The sequence below is a fragment of the Heteronotia binoei genome, chromosome 2, assembly GCF_032191835.1.
Source record: "Heteronotia binoei isolate CCM8104 ecotype False Entrance Well chromosome 2, APGP_CSIRO_Hbin_v1, whole genome shotgun sequence".
Classification (NCBI taxonomy): Eukaryota; Metazoa; Chordata; class Lepidosauria; order Squamata; family Gekkonidae; genus Heteronotia; species Heteronotia binoei.
In genome coordinates, this window is record NC_083224.1 from 176,173,273 (window position 1) to 176,193,266 (window position 19,994).

A 19,994-nucleotide genomic window follows, 5' to 3' on the forward strand; every position below is an offset into this window, starting at 1 on the left:
GGGCTTTTTTGTAGAAAAAGCCTGGAATTACTCATTTGCATATTAGGTCACACCCCCTGACATTGAGCCAGCCAGAACTGCATTCCTGTGCGTTCCAGTTCAAAAAAAGGCCCTGGATATTAGCATTTAGGGAAATTGCCCAATCAGTTTGCACACCCATTGAATCAGCTTGGTTACATATTTTATATTATTGTGCGCTTCCTGAATGTAACTGCCACTGCAACATCCAATGTCAGCAAATTCCATATTTGAATCACTCACTGGGTAAAAAAGTATTTTATTTATTTGTTTATGTTTATATTCCACCTATTCTATGCAGACTCAAGCTGGCTAAGGACATAAAATACAAAATAAACAATAAGCAATATTAAAACAATAAAACAATCAGATAAATTGCTATGGCATTACTTCCGGCATATAATATTTCCTTTCTCAATGCGTACAGATCCTAGGCAGTTAGTACTAAAGTGCGATAGATCCAGATGTGGTGGCAGCCCTCTCCCATTAGATGTCATATGCCATCAAAACAGTTCAGTCTTGCAGGCCCTGCCGAACTGCGATAAGTCCCGCAGGGCCCTGATGGCTTCTGGGAGGGTGTTCCAGAGTATTGGGGCTGCAACCAAGAAGGCTCTGGCTCTGGTGGAATTAAGCCTAACCTCTTTTAGCCCAGGGACAGCCAAAAGATTTTGAGAGCTTGATGGGGAACAAGTGGGGCAAGGTGGTCCTGCAGATAGGTAGGTCCTAAGCCATATAGGGCTTTGAAGGTCCCAGACTCTTCAGCCTTTCCTCACAGGGAAGGTGCTCTAACCCCCTATTCATCCTGGTTGCTCTCTTCTCCACTTCCTAATCTTCTTGATGGCAGATTCACTTCTAGGCAGGATGTCTTCCCCAAGATTCCAGTCTCCTCATCTGGCTCATCCTTGCTGCTGGTGGCCCCACATTACCTTTAACTTGCTTCACAAGGAGGCCTTGCCCCAGCCCAACCTAGCCTGCTGGACTGACAACTGTATGTGTGCCCTGGAGCTGGGTGGAATGCCAGAGAAAACACTGGAGGGAGCCCGAGGCTTGTCTGGTTTGGCCAGAAGCATAGCTTGAGTTTACAGATTTGTCTAGGGTGGAAAGACAAACACAAACCCTGCAGCGTCTTTGGCATGCACCCCAAAGACACTATAAGAGGCTCAGAAGCAGCTGATCAGATCATGCACTGAAACCACTGCTGTGAGGAACATAATCATGCCAAGGGCACTTTGCATGTCCAAGTCACACAAGGCTGTTCTATTAAATGTATGCCCTGAAATAACTCAAAGTCTCGGGGTGAGAAGCAACACACATTGTCCCTCAGGGCTTTTTTTGTAGCAGGAGCTCCTTTTGCATATTAGGCCACAATCCCCTGATGCAGCCAATCCTCCAAGAGCTTACAGGGTTCTTCGTACAGGGCCTACTGTAAGTTCCAGGAAGACTGGCTACATCAGGGGTGTGTGGCCTAACATGCAAAGGAGTTCCTGCTACAAAAAAAGCCCTGGACTCATCTTGACAAATAGTTCAACTCACAGTTTACAGACTGAGGATTAGGGAACACAAGTGATGGGTCAAGACTGGATGTTCCCAAAGCCAAAAAGGGATTTTTGGACCAGAAAAACAATTGAATTTCATAACGGGTTGGATCTGTATACCCTCTTAAGAACATAAGAGAAGCCATGTTGGATCAGGCCAATTTTTATCCAATCTCCTCTTGAAGCTGGCTATGCTTGTAGCCGCCGCCACCTCCTGTGGCAGTGAATTCCACATGTTAATCACCCTTTTATCCGTTTTAACCTGACTGCTTTGACTCTTCAGGCTTTGTTGCATGAATCAAACCCGTAAACCTATTATTATACTTGAGCATAATATTTCCTGTAAAAACCCACTGTTTTTCAGCCATATTCATGTGTCAATAAATCAACAGGCATTATGCTTATAAATAGCATTGTCCGTATCATGTCAAGCAAAGACAGTGCACAAAGAAAACACATGAATGATGAGTATGAAAACGAACAGACTGAGATCGTTCACTATGCTCCGGTCTGAACCCCTATGGGGAACAGGCGGAATATAAATAAACAGATGATGATGATGATGATGATGATGATGATGATGATGATGATGATGATGATGATGATGATGATGATGATGATATATGGAGGCAAAGAGAAATGAAATATTCGTATTCGCCCATAATGAAATTTGATTCAAGTTTTTCTGGTCCAAATCTGGCTCAAGGAACTTTGCCACCTCAAGCAAGGTACATCCACCACTTCTTGGGTTCACACTTCTACCAGCCAGTACCACCAGTGCTGCCGCATGGGTTTTCCAGGACCCAGCCAGTGGCAGTACAGACTCAGGAAGGAATGTCAGTCACCTTCTGCACAGAGCTGGCCCTGCCACTAGGCAAACTAGGTGATTGCCCAGGGTGCCGGCCTTCTGGGGGTGCCAAATTGGCTCCCCCATGTGACTCAATGATGTTATCAGTGTGGGGGGGGGGGCGCAGAAGTTAGCCTTGCCTAGGGTGCCAGACAGTCTGGGGCCAGCCCTGCTCCTGCACCACTGATCATTTGGAGTGGAATGAGTTTCTGCTGTGCATTTGCAGCTTCCTAACTGCTGCCCATGCATGTAATTGTTTAAATCGAGGGTCCCAACCCCAGGGCTACAGACCCCATTTTCACCATTTAAAGGCCAGGGAAGGGGCCGTGAAGCACTTCCCATGCTGACCCTCTCCCTCCCCCCCCCCCCACGATCACCTGATTGGTGGGGAAAACCACGGCAGTAAGCGGCAAGTGCCACATCGCTCTTTCAGCGGGTCGCTCACCACTACTGCTGCATTTTTTCCTGCCAACCAGGTGATTGGCGGGGGGGGGGGTCGGCCTTGGAAGCGCTTCACAGCCCCTTCTCGGGCCTTTAAATGGTGAAAACGGGGCGGTGAGGCTGCACGGGGGGGGATGGTGAGGCTGCACGGGAGGGGGGAGGAGGAGGAAAACAGGGGGAGGAGGCGCCAAAGGAGTGGGGGGGGCCAAATTGCGTGCCCCCACCCTGCTGGCCCTGGGGCCGGTCCCTGGGGCCAAAAAGGTTGGGGGCCACTGGTTTAAATGGCTTGCCTGGGGAAGTACCCCTGGTTCACCATGTGAACAAGGAGACTGGAGCAAAATGTTGGTATGCTCGAAGAATCTCCCCACTGAGGGGGAAAACAGAAACTGGGAAGGGGGGATTTTTGAATGAGAAAACAAGGCAACAGTTAATACCCACTCCTCCCCACCCCCCGCACTGGTCATTGCCCCAATGGCTGCACTGCATAAAGCATTTTTAAAAGTAGCTAAAAGGAGAGATGTTGTTTAGTTTTTTGATGGTTTTAACAGTGGATCAAACACATTCATAGAGGAGGAGACATTTATCAACAGCTTGTGGCTCTGGTAGCTAAATGGAACCTCCATGATCCAAGGCACTTTACCTTTGTCTAACAGTTACTGGAACAAGCAACCAATAATGGAAGGCTGTTACTGCAGTTTATTTATTTAGAATAGTTCTAGACCACCTTCCACCCAAAGGTCGTCAAGACAGTTTACAACAATTTGGTTTATAAAATCAATAGTAAATTAATACAGAACATGATACTGAACTAGACAGATCTTCTCAGTCTAATTCAGCAGGGATCTTTTCTGTTTAATACTTTTATTATATGTAACCAGGGCTTTTTTTGTAACAGGAACTCCTTTGTATATTAGGCCACACACCCCTGATGTAGCCAATCCTCCAAGAGTTTACAGAGCTTTTAGTACAAGGTCTATTGTAAGCTCCAGGAGGATTGGCTACATCAGGGGTGTGTGGCCTAATATGCAAAGAAGTTCCTGCTACAAAAAAAAATGTAACCATGATTTTTAATTTTTTCTCTTTTTTTTGTAAATCAGTCTCAATGTCACAGTGGGTGGAAGCACAACATTAAGAATATAGCCTTCTCCTTCCTCCCATCTGACTCACAATTTTGCCTCCTTCTCCGTCTTGCAGGCCACATAGCGCTGGACTTGGGCTTGATTCACACCATACATGGAGAGCCAAACCAGCGTCCCACCAAAAATAAAAGTCCAGAAAGTATAACGGCTCCGGGGATCAGGATTGAAGCTGCATTTGGGGTGGGAAGGAAGGAAGGAAAGAAGACATGAAAAGTGAAACAGAAGGCCCCCAAATTAATCCCTGTCATGGGTCCCAGAACAAACCATGACTCTTAAGTGGTGGACCTGATAGTTCAAAGGCAGGTAGGGTTGCCAAGTCCAATTCAAGAAATATCTGGGGACTTTGGGGGTGGAGCCAGGAGACTTTGGGGGTGGAGCCAAGATCAAGGCTGTGACAAGCATAATTGAACTCCAAAGGGAGTTCTGGCCATCACATTTAAAGGGACAGCACACCTTTTCAATTCCTTCCTTCCATAGGAAATAATGAAGGATGGGGCACCTTCTTTTTGGGCTCATAGAACTGGACCCCCTGGTCCAATACTTTTGAAACTTGGGGGGTATTTTGGGGAGAGGGACTAGATGCTATAGGGAAAATTTGGTGCCTCTACCCCAAAAAATAGCCCCTCCAGAGCCCCAGATACCCGTGGATTAATTCTCCATGATTTTCTATGGGAATAAATCTCCATAGGGAATAATAGAGTTCCCAGCAGACATTTCCCTCTCCTCCCCCTGCTTTCTACGACCCTGGAGTGGGGGGAGGGCCTCCAAACTGGGGGATCCCCTGCCCCCACCTGGGAATTGGCAACCCTAAAGGCAGGGCATAGCAGAGGCAGAGCCTGGGGGACACGGTGGGTTTTTAAAATGTCTGAAGCATTTCCTTTTAGCCAGTCTCTAGCAGAGAGTTATCAGATCTCTGTCTTCAAAACAGATTTCTTATGCCTGCACTGGGATCAACATCTCAGTCAGTCTTCCTCACAAGTAGGAGGAGTCAAGAAAACATAATAGACCCTCTTTGGAAAGGGCATTGTGGCAGTAATTTTGAGCCATCCTTTTGGGAAAAGCTGTGAAAAAACACCAGAAGCAATAATACTATCTAAGTGTGTAAATGCAGTCTTGTTAAGTGCAAAATAAAATAAGGCAAAGGAACACGTATTGTTTGAAAACCCGCACAAAGTCACTGCATCAGTCTCACTGGCAATTGCCTCTTCAAAAGAAACTGTAGACGTGGGCGGAGTCTTTTGGCCGATAGCAGATGTTGAGAGCATGCATTGATCTGTGTTGTAGAAAAAAGAACCATGGCTCTGTGTAGCGTCAGGAGAAAAGGCTGAAGAACTTGATAAGCGAAAACCATGAGGATTCCTTTAATAAGCAGTTCCGTAAATCACGAACAGAACACCAAAAGACTCCACCCACGTCTACAGTTTATTTTGAAGAGGCAATTGCCAGTGAGAGACTGATGCAGTGACTTTGCGGGGGTTTTCAAACAATACATGTTTCTTTATCTTATTTTATTTTGCATTAAACAACAATGCATTTACACACTTAAAGTGTGACAGTATTATTGGTTCCGGTGTTTTTTCGCAGCTCTTTGTATATACACTGGTCTCAGTGTTTCTAATCATCTTTTTGGAAAAGGCTGGAGAAGAGGGTGCCAGGAGACTCTTGCATTGTTTCACTGATCCATATGTGAAGACTGATGCTCAGCATCAGGCAACATTTACTGCTTTACATATTTGGATCTGACTGCAATATGAAGAAGAGTTTACTCAGGGGTAGGGGGACATTTCCTCATGTGCACCTAGTAGCAGATAAGTAAACAATACTGAGAAGACAATACTGACTTTGATGGACCAAGGGTCTGATTCAGTATAAGGCAGCTTCATAAACAATGACGGGAAATTGTACACAAAGGAAAGCCAGTATGGTGCAGTGGGCAGAATATTGAACTAGCATCTGGAAACTATGTCAGAGCATTAAATAGCATTGGAAGCTTGGCCTTGGAATTCCCACTAACTCTGAGCTCCCCCGGGGAGGGACAGTGATATGCTAGATAGATGGACAGACAGACATGGAAACATGAACCAAAAAAACCAGGAGGAGGCTATTTTGCAGACATATCTGTGTACATACACAAACAACACAAAATGGCAATGCTGCAGCAAAAATTCAAGTTCATGAAAATTCAGGGCAGGACAAATTGTGACAGTAGGTAAGAACATACTCATTGAAGTTGATCCTGGAGTGGTTGTATGCAATGCCCAAGACTTGGCCTGGCCCTCCTACCATGAGCGTCCCCTGGATTATGATGGCAATGAAGCCCGAGAGCATGACAAAAACTTGGAAAACATCTGTCCAGATAACAGCTTTCATTCCACCCTGAAAGCAGAAAAGAGACTCAGAAAACTTGGATAGACGTTGGTTCAGAAAAGACCACAAAATGACCGACTAGAAGGCAGCTTCCTGTGTTCATCTGAACCTATCAATAATGAAAGGGAAATATATTTTGTGGTTTTCTGAACAGATGCCTGATGGAATGGGTCAAGGAGAATTTGGTGGAGGTTGTTGGCCAACATCTAGATAGGAAGGAACTTTTCAAGTACAACCAGTATACTCACAATGGTAGTGTAGAATGTACAGATGGTTCCAGTGGAGAGAAGAGAGGCCCAGATATCTAGTCCAGTCACTAGAAGAATGAGAAAGACTCTTAATGCACAATTAATTAATTTAATTTTTTGATTTATATCCCGCCCTATCCTGCAAGCGGGCTCAGGGCGGCTTACAACATTAAAACAACATTAAAATGAATCACTTCAAAAACATCACCACAGAAATGTTAATCAGATTTGAGAGTAATAATCAGTACAACAAACCACAAGTTTCCCTAGACCTCCCCAAGCTGGTTGCAAAGCCATCCAAAGCAAAATGATTGTGTTGATTTGTTTAATTGGTGCATACATATTCTATTTCTTTGTAGGGTTTCCATCTTTTAAACTGGGCCAAACTGTAAACATTTAGCTGGAGAGCACTTCCTTCACTTAAGCCCTGTGGCAGGGACAAGTTTTACTTGCAAAGTTTCTATAAGTCTTTCACAAACAAATGCCTTGCAAAAGCGGGGGGTGTCATGTTCTAAATGAGATCCAAATGAAGTAGGATTTACTGCTGAGTAATGCACAAAATTCAAATTGCAAGACAGCTCACAGAGCGTACCCTGGTTGAGGATCAAAGCCGGAGCATAGATGACAATTCCAGTGTACAACATCTGGAAGAGATGGGAATAATGCAAACATTACACAAGATGGCATATTTAGTTAATTTATACTATACCTTCCTAACTGAGACTCAAAGCAGATTACAACTGAAAACAATGCAATAGAGACAGTATGATACCTACAACCAACCGAATTCGGGAGTAACAGACTCAAAAACATACAGCATGATTTTAAGGCAGGTTCCTATGTTCTTCGTGAGCAAAGGCCTTCAACTATGCCCTCCTCTGAGCTATAGCTCAGTAGTAGAACTCAAATACTGCACACAGAAGGTCCTGTATTCAGTCTCCAGTTAAATCAAAGGGTCTAGCATGAGACCCTGGAGGACCACTGCTGGTCAGAGCAGACAGACTGAGCTAGCTAGATCAATAGTCTGTCTCTGTACAAAGCAGTTTAACATAGCTATAAGTCAGTGTTCAAGGCACACAATGCTTCTCAATTTGACAAAGGGCATCCCAGTCAACCTACCGTGGCAATGACGTACTGGATTGTCCCACACAGGCGGACTTTCTTGGAGAACCTTAATTCCAGATACTGCCAAGACAAGAACAGGAAAAGGAAGCTGAAATGTATGCAGACTTGCTCAAGTACTCTCTTCAAGGGATTTCTGTAGAAGGCTTCTGGCCAGGGCTCAAGGAAAATGTCAACATTTGAAATCAAGATATCAAAGATAATGGGGGTGGAATTTTTGAGGGTCTTTATCTTGTGTGGGGGGGAATTGACTCCAGATATTTTTATAACAGTTTTTTTAGCCTTTGTTCCAGGCAAAGTGGTAGCATAAGGAATGGCCTTGAATTTCTTTTCCTCTCAGTGCACATCATATATAAGTACTTAACTGCTGTTTTAGACAGATCCTTTCATTTGGGGCAATTTTAAAATGCTTTACACATATAGACATATTAAAATTATACACACAAGCACACTCTCAGCACAGCAACAAATTGAAAAGGAATCCAAAAGAAAGGTGTAAGCACACAATTCCTCTGCCACCCGCTCTATGTAAGCCCTAGCTGGTCTTACTCTAAGGCAGGCTCTTTAACTTAGAAGTTATTACTTCAGAATCTTTGTCTAGACGGACAGCCCTTCTTCTGCTTCATGTGGCTATGGTGGACTTCAGTTCAGTGAAACTCAGGTGTGAAAGCTCCTTCCTCCAGCATGGACCACCAAAATTGTACCTTTTCCCTTCTGTGCCAAGGGATTTCATTATTTCAGTTCACTTTCTCTCATAGGTCAAGGAATCATTTTCCTTAAATCTCCAGAAGTTATCATCTATCCCCTTGTACATCTAAGTCTTTGTGTCCCTTCTAGGTGCTAGATTCCCAGTTCAGGTGTGAGCTGATTATTTCATTGCCTCTGGCCAAGAAGGCTATTAGCATTTCCAAACTTTGACAGCTGGTAATTGGGCAAGGCTTAGAAGCAATTTACTTTCTCTGTCTTCAACTTAGAGTGAGAAAAAAAAATTACAACTCATTGTGAAGGTTTTACTAAGCCCAAACCTCCAAATAAAAATGCATTTCTCCACACCTTTGTTTTATGCAATAAAGCACTGCACTGATTTACTTCTGCATAAACCAGGATAGTGCTGTCTGCATAGAAATGTATGAACATGCACTGATTTAAAGGCATTGGTGGCAAACTGAGGCTTGTCTCAAGTCAATGTGTGATCAAGCTAAGACCTGAAGTCCAGCACTACCTGACCACCATAGGATTAAAAAAATATTCTTTTCCATCACCAGTTCTGGAGAACCATAATTGCCATTTTGTTAGAACATTGTGTAGACTTTGCCTTCAAGTAGAACACAGCTGTCTTAATAGACCTTCTGTCGAGGGCTTTAGTTGTTTTAAAATAACCTTCCTTTCACAACATTGTTGATTTTTGGAATGTCAAGAAGAACAAAGCTTCAGACCTTTACTCCACTAGGTTTCTACCACATGCACACAGTGGTTGCTTGAATGCGGAAGGGCGCGCCAGTAAAAGCTCTCCTTTTTCTAAAGAGAAATGAAATTTGTTACATATAAATATACTTGGAGCCAGGGCTTTTTTTGCAGCAGGAATTCCTTTGCATATCAGGCCACACACTCCTGATGTAGCCAATCCTCCAAGAGTTTACAGGGCTTCTAGTACAGTACCTACTATAAGCTCCAGGAGGATTGGCTACATTAGGGGTGTGTAGCCTAACATGCAAAGGAGTTCCTGCTACAAAACAAAACAAAACAAAACAGCCCTGCTTGGAGCCAAAGAAGAAACCTCCAAATCATGGTAGAATGACTACACAGTGACATGAAAACAAAACATCTTCATCACTTCCTTGCAGGAAGCTTTGGTCAGTTTTATGAAGGGAATGAGAATTCTTTTAATCATCTGAAGAGCTGCCCTCTCTGGAAGCTAAAATTCTGTAAGGGGGTACAGTTGCCTCTGTATTTGCAACTATGAGTGGGGAATGGAAAATCCTTGCTACGTGAATGCAGCCAAACACATGAAAAGGAGAAATCAAAAGTCAATGACTCTTCCCCATGAGACTTCTAGGCTGGGGGAAGCTGTCCAGGTTTAATTTCTACCTGCTAAGGAACTCTTAAAAGAATACTGTCCATACAAAGATAGCATCGTGGGGATGAACTAGCTGCATTAGATCTCTAGTACAGAAATCCTCTCAGACACACATTTATTTTAGTGTATGTTTGTGTGTGTGTGTGTGTATGTGTGTATATATATATATATACACACACATACACTAAAATAAATGTGTGTCTGAGATAATATATAGGCCTCATATACTTACTCCCCCCCCAAAAAAAACTTGCTTCTGGGCTCCATTGTTCTCCCTCCCCCAGGTGAGAATTTTGCTAAACTCTTAAGATTTAGCAAACGTGTGCTAATGAGCTCCAGCACCTCTTTTTCTATGAAATGACCCCTGGTGTGTGTGTTAACCACAAGGTTAACAAAGGGAAAGAAGGAGAAGAGGCAAAAAAAAAAACCGAAGCAAAAACCTAACCTAAGCAAAACCTGCAAAGAAAAAAAGATACAGATCTTTATAACAATGCAAACAAATTACCCGTTGATGGCATTCTAGTAACATCTGAACCATGACCAGCCTTTTCTTATGTTTTTCAAGTGGTAGGCTGCTTCCAAACACAGCGCTCTCACTGAGCCTCCTTTTAAAGCCATCTAAGCTAGTAGCTCTCACTGCATCTTGAGTCGGTGAGTTCCACAACTCAGTCATGTGAAAAAGGTGTTCTTTTGCCAGTCTGTGCATTTTAAGCTTACAGGAGTGAGAGTCAAAAGTCCCTCTATCCGCTTTCTATGCCTCATGAATAATTTTGTAAGCCTCTATCAAGTGTTTCCTTAATCACCTGCTTTTTTCTAAACTGCAACCCCCAGTCTCTCTACTCATTTCTCATAAGGATGGTGTAACAACACCTGGGCGATTTGGGTTACACCTATTTGGTCTCCAGTGGTGGTGAAAAGTGATGTCAGGTCACAGCCAACTGATGGTGACTCCATAGGATTGCCAAGGCAAAAGGTGGTTTGCCATTGCCTGCCTCTGTGTATCAAAACTGGACTTCCTCAGTGGCCCCCCAACCAAGTACTACCCAAGGCTGACCCTGATTAATTTCTGAGATCTGCAAGATCAGCCTCTATGGCTTAAAATGAACAGTTTTCCAAAGGTGGTGTGAGTTCTAAAGAGCATTATGACCCATCCTTCCAGTCACACTTAATGAAATAATACCTTTAATTAAGATGGACATTTGACTAATTGTTGTTGCAAAGGGGGCTTGTGAGAATATCCTTCAACTCTCACTGGGAAATTGTTCAGGGCTCCTCACTTGGAAGCCTTTAAGAAACCTGTCGCAGAAGATGGATTCACCACCTGCATCCTCATCTCTCAACTCCAGACGGTTTGCACAGCTCATTGACGGGTCTGACATGATGCCACAACACGGCTGGTTTCCTCAGCCCTTCCCAGGAGGGTCCTTCCCACGTCACTGCTGAGTCCATCCATGCCTCTTCAAAAGCACTCACCAGCCCTCAAGCCTCCTCAGCAGGGCAAGCAAGTGGTAGCCAGTGCCTGTGGCTGGCAGCAGAAGGCCACCTGAAGGCTGCTCGGTTTCTGAAGTTTCAGCTTTAAAGTCTTGGGCCAAAAGGCCAGAATCAAGATTTTCATCTTTGTAGAAGGGAGATTTTGTCATAAACTCCTCCTCATGTCTGCCATGTTCCATCCCCTAATCCAATCTCAGCCACTATGATTCATGTTGAGACTAATATTGATGGCAGAAAGTGCCTTCAGTTCACAGCTGACTTATGGCCACCCTGGGGGTTTTCAAGGCAAGAGACATTCAGAGGTGATTTGCCCTTGCCTGCCTCTGCAGGCAACTGCTTGATCTCTCAATGAAATACTAGCCAGGGCTGACCCTGCTTACCTTCCAAGAGCTGACAAGATCAGGCTAGCCTGATCCCCTGTTGCCAACTTTTTCTAGCAAAGCTCCTCTGCCTTTAACATCTGTGTGACAGGCAGAAATTCAGCAAGCAGAGTGTTCCACGGTATTTCAACCATGCCATAGACAAAGCATCTCCTGATATACCTACAGCTGGTTAGAAGCACATGAGCCTTGGTAGAAGAACAAGCTGGCAACATTCCCTGTCACATTGTGATAACAGTGACCCAAGAAAGACAATATAAAGATGCAGGAGGAGGGAGGTTGAGCAAGAACGCCCAGGAATGCAGTTCCAGCTGGCTTGATGTCAGGGGGTATGACCTAATATAGCAGCTTGATGTCAGGGGGTGCGGCCTGTAAAGTAGAGATGTTCCGCCAAGCTTTTATTTGAGGACAGTGATGGTTGCTGGGCTGGCACCCCCTCCCCCCTCCACTTAAGGGGAGGGACTGCTCTCAATGCCCAGAAAGCAGAATTACAGCACATTATAAATAATGTCCACTGGGTTGCAACTGTTTTTAGTTTACTGGTTTTATTGATTCTATGTGTATTTCTTGTTGTGCATCACCTAGAGCCTAGCACTGGCCAGGATGAGGCAAATCACAAATTATTATTATCATCATCATCAACAACAACAACAACAACATGCAAATGAGTTCCTGCTGGGCTTTTTTTGTAGAAAAAACTCAGCAGGAACTCATTTGCAGATGATGATGATGATGATGCAGCAAAACAATGGTGATATCAGGGGTGTGGCCTAAACTGCAAATGAGTCCCTGCTGGGCTTTTTCGATGAAAAAAGACCTGTAAATATATCTTTTTTTTCTTTTAATTCTCTTTACCATGTATAAAGAACCAAGGGAAGATTTTCCCACGGTCTTACTTAAAATTGAACAGCTTGCACCAAGTCCAGAAAAATCTGCTACCATCTTGTGGATGCAGTTTTGTAATAACCAAGACTTCTGAAAGGTGGGGAAATGGAGAAACAAAACTGCTGCTCCTTCTGTGGAAAATCAGTTGCTAACTCCATCCCACAAATTTCCAGGTATTTCTCAACCCAGAAGGGGTTCCAGTTTTCCCTTTAAGACCTGTTTTATTCTCACTTCCCACTGAACGATATCTTAATGACCCTTGACTGACAGTCATAAACTTTACAGTTACAGTTAATTTCCTTATAAAAATGTGGTAATTTGGTTATAAAACGTAATCAACCCTTGTTGATTTCGTCAGACGCCACATTCCGCCAGTTAGCAACAACTAGGCATTTGGTTTTATGGTGTGGCAGAGACGTTAAATGTAAAATTAGTCAATGAATCAACCACCTATGAATGACATAGGAATACATTTCCTCCCAAAGTACGCTTCTGTGTTCTGCTGATCACTTCAAGATAAACTTATTACCTAAAGAACCATCTTGGTTTGCAGGAGGAAATCAGACAAAAAAATTGGTAGCCAAAGGCCATTTCCTGCTCATCAGATTGCTAGGTTTAAAATTCAAATCTAGCAGGTATACATTTCTTGTTTACTCCGGCTGTACAACATCCAAACACTTTTGCACTTTGGAATCAGGAATATCTTTGCAGTTTGTAAAGCCGTATTGACATTCCTTTGGTCTCAAGATGTGATAGCTTTGATTTAAACAATTAATTTGGACTGCTAAAAAATGGCTGCTCGGGGGGGGCGGGGTGGAGTGTACCCTGCTGAGGTACCTCTCCTCCCCAAACCCTGCCCTCCCTTGGCTCCATCCCCCCAAATTTCCAGTATTTCTCAACTCAGAGCTGATAACCCTAATTATTCTAGATTTCACTCTTGACAGTCAAAAACTGGTTTATACTGAGTCAGACTATTGGTCCATATAGTCTGGTATAATTCCATCTGGCATAAATATATCCTGGAACTAATTTGCAAAGGGACGGTGGCTCAGTGGTAGAGCATCTGCTTGATAAGCAGAAGGTCCCAGGTTCAATCCCTGGCATCTCCAAAAAAAGGGTCCAGGCAAATAGGTGTGAAAAACCTCAGCTTGAGACCCTGGAGAGCCGCTGCCAGTCTGAGTAGCCAATACTGACTTTGATGGACCCAGGGTCTGATTCAGTATAAGGCAGCTTCATATGTTCAAAGCTTCCTTGTTAGTTTTCAGCCAACTCCCCATAGTCTGCCAATACGTTTTCCATTTTACAATGCACAAGTTGAGTGTCTAACTTAAGGCTTCATTAAATCTGAGACCCCACAACTGCCCTCTGCCTTAAAGCACCTTGCAGGATTACACCAAGGTCTAACTAGCCCTTGTCCTTTGAAAGAAGCCCAGTAGCCAGTGAGCTATCAGTTGCAATTCCAGGAAATCACTAGACCCATACCTGGCAGCTGGCAACCTTAACACAAAAGGGAATTGCCACTACACAAAATGGGCCCAGCTGCTTATACAATAAATTTCTAGCAAAGTCCCAAAGGAAGGGAGGTACTTTGCCAAAAGTTTATTATATAAGCAATGTCATTTCTTAGACAGACTATTTGGCATTTGAGCAGCACTAGTTTTAAATCTGGGCAAATTAGGGTTGCCATCCCCAGTTGGAGCAGGGGATCTCCCAGCTTAGAGGCCCTCTCCCTACTTCAGGGTTATCAGAAAGGGAGGGGAGAGAGAAGAAGACGACTGCAGATTTATACTCCACCCTTCTCTCTAAATCAGGGACTCAGAGCGGCTTACAATCTCCTATATCTTCTCCCCATCCCCGTGAGGTGGGTGGGGCTGAGAGGGCTCTCACAGCAGCTGCCCTTTCAAGGACAACCTCTGCCAGAGCTATGGCTGACCCAAGGCCATTCCAGCAGCTGTAAGTGGAGGAGTGGGGAATCAAACCCAGTTCTCCCGGATAAGAGTCCGCACACTTAACCACTATACCAAACTGGCAGGGCACTCCATTATACCCTAAGGAGACCAGTTCCCATAGGGTATAATGCAGAATCGATCTGTGAGTAACTGGGGCTCAGGGGGGCTGTTTTTTTGAGGTAGAGGCACCAAATTTTCAGCATAGCATCTGATGCCTCTCCTCAAAAACATCTCTCAAGTCTCAAAAAGATTGGACCAGGAAGTTCAATTCTATGAGCCCCCCCCCCCAAAAAGTGCCCCTATCCTTCATTATTTCCAAAGGCATTTAAAAGGTGCACCTGCCCTTTAAATGTAATGGCCAGAACTCCCTTTGGAGTTGAATCAGGCTTGTCACAACCTTGCTCCTGGCTCCATCCCCAAAGTCCCCAGATATTTCTTGAGTCAGACCTGGCAACCCTAGGGCAATAAGGGGTTGCACAGAAATGTCGTACTTCGGCAGAGAAAAACAAGGAAATTATCCAAGGCCCTGATGGATACTGCACCGTAATTTTGGCTTTCTAATTTCATGCAGAGTAAGTATGAACATGGAAAACAAAAAGGTGACTAATGTCGGTCCTAAGCCCTTTTTGTTAACCTTTCGAAGTCTTCGATGTGGGGAGGCTGCCAAAACAGATGATGTGCCTTTATTATCCAATACAGCTTACCTGTGAGCTGCAGTTTTGCTTTCCAGAAAGCAAAGCAGCATGCCGATTGAGATTCTTTGTTTGCTTTCAGCAAAACAAGCTGTGTATCGACTGAACCACTGACAGACTGAACAATGGCTCAGTCAGAAGTTCCCAGATGGAATCTTGCCCCGGGCTTGGTGGTGGTGGAAAATGAAGTTAACAGCTGACTTTTCTGCAGCCCCTCACTGGCTTTCAAGGCAAGGCATGAACAGAGGTGCCGTTGCCTACCTCACTATAGCAAACTTGGACTTTCTTGATGGTCTCTCATCCAGATACTTATCAGGGCTGGCCCTGCTTAGCTTGTGAGATCTAATGAGATCAGACTAGCCTGGGCCATCAAAGGAAGGGTGCCCCAGCCTTAGGCAAGTCCTTTTTCCTTTGCCACAGTCTCCCCCCCCCCCCTCAATGTGTAATGGAAGGAAAACTGTAGATTTTCATGTTTGCTAGAATTCCAGAGGTTCCTATTTTCTCCTGGATTGGGGTTTGTGATGACACCTTGTTAAAAATATTTTGTACGTGTGAGGAGGAACACACAGGAATGCAGTTCCAGCTGGCTTGGTGTCAGGGGGTGTAGCCTATTGTGCAAATGAGTCCCTGCTGGGCTTTTTCTACAAAACAAGCCCTGCATGCAAGTGCAGGCTCATTCCAAACTCCTGATAAGAGGAGACTGCCAGACAAGGCTGTTCCCCTAGCCTGTCTTCCAGCTGAAGGAATAAACACCTCCTTGGCTTGGCAAACAGATCTGTTTGCAGCTATCTGCAGAGGAAAAGAAAAAAGAGTAAATGGAGAATGGCTTTCCCCACAGTATAATGGAGAAGAGGACATCTCACACTGCCCTGCATCATTGAAGGCTATTGCCAGGTCATCTCCCTATTTAGATCAATGGAATGTTGGGGTTGGAGGTCAGAATCTTGAGGTAGCAGCCAGCTGTCATAACACCAACAAACAGAAGGTCAGAATTATTTTGCATTCCAGAGACATCCAAAGGACAAACTCCTGCCAAGCGGCAATGTTAGTTTGTTCTAGTGGAAACAACCACGAGTCCTATGCATGCCCAGCAGACCTCCAGGTGGGGCCTGGGGATCTCCTAGGATTCCAACTGATCTCCAGATGACAGAGATCAGTTCCACTTTGGGATGCCAGGCTCCAGTTGGGGCCTGGGAATCTCCAGGAGTTGCAGCTCATCTGCAGAGTACAGGGATCTGTTCCTCTGGATAAAATGGAGGCTTTGGAAGGTGGACTCTATGGCACTGTACCCCACTAAGGTCTGTCCTTCCCAGCTTCCACCCCCAAATCTCCAAGAGTTTCCTAAACTGGAGCTGACAACCCTATACCCCCCACCTAGAGTTGCCAGATCTGACTCAAGAAATATCTGGGGACTTTGGGGGTGGAGCCAAGAGACCTTAGGGTGGAGCCAGGAGCAAGAGTATGACAAGCATGACTGAACTCACGTTTAAAGGGACTGCACACCTTTTAAATGCCTTCCCTCCATTTGGAATAATGAAAGATAGGCGCAACTTCTTTTGTGGCTCATATAATTGGACCCCCGGTCCAATCTTTTTGAAACTTGGAGGGTGTTTTAAGGAGAGGTACTGGATGCTATGCTGAAAACGTGGTGCCTCCACCCTAACAAACAGCCCCCCGAGCCCCCAATACCCACAGATTGATTCTCCATTATGCCCTATGGGGATTGGTCTCCATAGGGTATAATGGAGAGCCCAGCAGACATTTCTCTCCCCCACCCCGCTTTCTGATGACCCTGAAGTTGGGAAAGGGCCTCCAAACCAGGAGATCCTTTGTCCCCCCTGGGGCCCTATCCCCAACCTCTGCAGGTAACTAGGGGGGAACTGGCAACCATAGGTCTCGTAGAGATAACAGCTGCTTTGGAGAGTGGACTCTCCAAAGCATTAAATCCTGTTAATGTTCTTCTCCTTCCCAATTCCAGCTTCACCATCAAAATCTCCTAGAATTTCCCAACCCCGAATTGGCAATCCTACCAGACAGAAGTCCAAGCCTCTCTCACACAGGACAGGGGGCTCAGTAGGGAGCCCTATAAGCAGGTGGTAGCTTTGTATATAATGCATACATTCCCACCTAATGGAGTGGGAATAAAATTACAAAGAAGAGCTGGTTTTTATACCACACTTTTCTCTGCCCTAGGGAGTCTCAAAGCAGCTTAAAAATCGCTTTCACTTCCTCTCCTCCCAGCAGGCACCTTGAAGGTAGGTGGGCCTTAGAGAACGGTGACTGGCCCAATGACAAGGGGTTTTGAACACTGAAATTGATACTTCAAAATGGAAAACATCAGTAATAACTTTACACCATGCAAACTAGGGGCTCAATTCAGATTGAGAACCTTTTCTTTTCTTTTTTGACATCCTGGTTTTTGAGGGAATAATGTGGAGTTAGGTCACTGGGGACAATTCTTGCATCCCAGAACATTAATGCTGGGGTCCCCAGGTTTTTTTTAGTCTTGGGGCACCTTTGGAATTCTGACACAAAATAGTTGCCACAGGAGGTGGAGCGAACAACTCAGAAGAAGCCGAATTGCAGAGGGGTTGGGGAAGAGGGGTAATTTTAAAAAAAAAAACATAGGGAAAGAGTTGTGAGAGAGAATAAAACAAACACTGTGGTGGAGACTGCCTCTGAGGCTAAATAATGCAGCTTCAATCCACTTCAGCAACCATTTGCAAGTGGATTTTGTCAGTTCACATAGTAAAATCCAGTTGCAAAGTGCATTGAAAGTGCACTATTTAACATGAATGTCATTTTAATCTGCACAGCCAGTCAGCTCTCCAGTAGTTAATCCGAACCCGCTGCTGGGCAAGAGCCCCATGTAGTATCAATCACTTTCTAAAAACACTTGGTGGATGCCAGAAAGAGTTGGTGGGCATGGGCACCACGTTGGGGACCCCTGCATTAATGTTTATAAGGTCACCTAGTCTTAAAGCCCATCTAGGTCAGATCATTCTCAATCCCACAAAGAGGCAACACAGCCCAACAAGGGTGTTTGTTAGAGGGGAATGCAAGAGGGTAAAAAGAACAAATTCCAGCTCATCCCTCTTCAAATCCTTCCCCAGTCAAGGGTCTCTTACCTCATAAGTGCTGGTGAGCTGCAGACGGTAAAACACCGGCAGGAACAGGTAGGCTGTCAAAAGGGTATTCAGGCATTGCCCCAGACACATCCATATGAACTTCATGCCATACCGATATGCTTCAGCCGGGACTCCCAGCACCTGGATGGCTGACATGAAGCTGGCAGAGAGTGAGAGGCCTACAGGGATTGCAGACATCTGCCGTCCCCCGGTGAAGAAGTCGTCCGATGTCTTCTGCCCACCTTTTCTGAGGGCATAGAAGAGGCCAATGCTGGTGGAAATCAAGAGCATGAGGCCAAAGACCCCATAGTCCCATAAGCTGAAAGTCAGCATCTCTGCTCTGAACACTTCCAAGTGACCATCTTGAGACATTTTGCAAGATCTGCCCCCTCAACCTGAAGTCAAAGCCCCACAGAGATGTGCCTCTTGACAAGATAAGCAAGCTGGAAGAAGGAGGTGAACCCCCACCCAATTGTCAAGCTAACACTGATATTCAAGAGAATCAACGGAGGGAAAGAACCAAGTGATGATTCACAAAGAATAAGAGGGAAAGAAAAGTGTTAGATCCAGTATCTTCTTATTCTTGACTCTAGGAATAATATCCTTTGTGACCGTCACAGAAAAGCCACGGTAAATTACTATTGACGGATAACAGAGCCAAGCGTAGAGGTGCCTAAACTGATGGCAATATGCAAACAGCTTTCCTTAAAACACAATCATAGCAAAGTGAGCAAACGCTCATCAGAAAAGGGACAGAGGTTTTGAGAAAGCAAACAGTTTTATCAAAAAGAAGTCAAAATATTTCCCAGGTCAAAGTTCCAAGTCTGGAAGGAAAGGAAAGGTTCCCTGTGCAAGCACCAGTTGTTTCCGACACTGGGGTGACGTTGCGTTTTGACTCTGGGGTGACGTTGCTTTCACAACGTTTTCACGGGGCAGACTTTTTACAGAGTGGTTTGCCAGCCGGGGATCGAACTCAGGTCATGAGCAGGGCTTAGGACTGCAGTACTGCAGCTTTAACACTCTGCGCCACTGGGCTGCTTCCAAGTCTGGAAAGCAATGGGGAAATAAACCCTTCCTCAGTTCCCTGCAGCAGGTAGAAAAATACCAACATCAATACAAAGCAAATAATGCAGGGTGGAATCACTCGGCATCCGTTTTAGAAATTACAAATGCAATCTGGACTGAGTGAGTTTGGAAACAGAAATCAAATGGCCCCCAAAGGGAAGAATAGTCAATGCTCTTCCTGTCTATCCCAATAACTAGAATAGATATTTAAAAGGAAATATCCCAAATTCAGCCAAATTTTCCTCCTGCAAGGTGGGCAAGAGGCAATTCTGTTGGGAAAGCTTCTCTGTAAAACAAAAAAAATCAGCTAAAGGACCAGTGAGAAATTAAGGAAGAGGCTGAAAAGCACTCTGAGCATATATACACCCCTTAGCCTGCCCACGAATAGAGAGAGAGAAAGGTCAGCTGCTTGCAAGGTAGCAGAGATCAGTTCTCCACCTGTACAGGTTGCATGCCTCCTTATGAAGCCGGCCAGCTCCTTACAAGGGAGAGAAGGTGGGGCTTGATTCTCAGAGGGGCGTAGTGGAGCTGTGTCATGGCAAGTCAAGCCTCCCACTGGCTATCTCTTCAAAAGAAGCTGTGTGTGTGTGTGTGTGTCTGGGCGCCCAGC

At 44.8% G+C, this 19,994-nt stretch overlaps 1 protein-coding gene and 1 non-coding gene across 2 annotated transcripts in view; one reads left to right on the top strand and one right to left on the bottom strand.

The window, feature by feature from the left end:
• Positions 1-18,691, bottom strand: part of SLC5A5 (solute carrier family 5 member 5) — a 33,017-nt gene extending 14,326 nt beyond the window's left edge. The window contains exons 1-6 of the mRNA XM_060233370.1: positions 18,320-18,691; positions 7,715-7,780; positions 7,188-7,239; positions 6,596-6,663; positions 6,202-6,356; positions 4,009-4,149 (exon numbers count right to left, since the gene is read on the bottom strand). Of these exons, the coding sequence (XP_060089353.1) occupies positions 4,009-4,149; positions 6,202-6,356; positions 6,596-6,663; positions 7,188-7,239; positions 7,715-7,780; positions 18,320-18,691 (854 nt within the window). The remainder of the gene's footprint in view (positions 1-4,008; positions 4,150-6,201; positions 6,357-6,595; positions 6,664-7,187; positions 7,240-7,714; positions 7,781-18,319) is intronic.
• TRNAI-GAU (transfer RNA isoleucine (anticodon GAU)) lies at positions 13,593-13,659 on the top strand. The gene has a single exon. It is a non-coding gene; the product is annotated as a tRNA-Ile (tRNA).
• Positions 18,692-19,994: the final 1,303 nt, after the last annotated feature.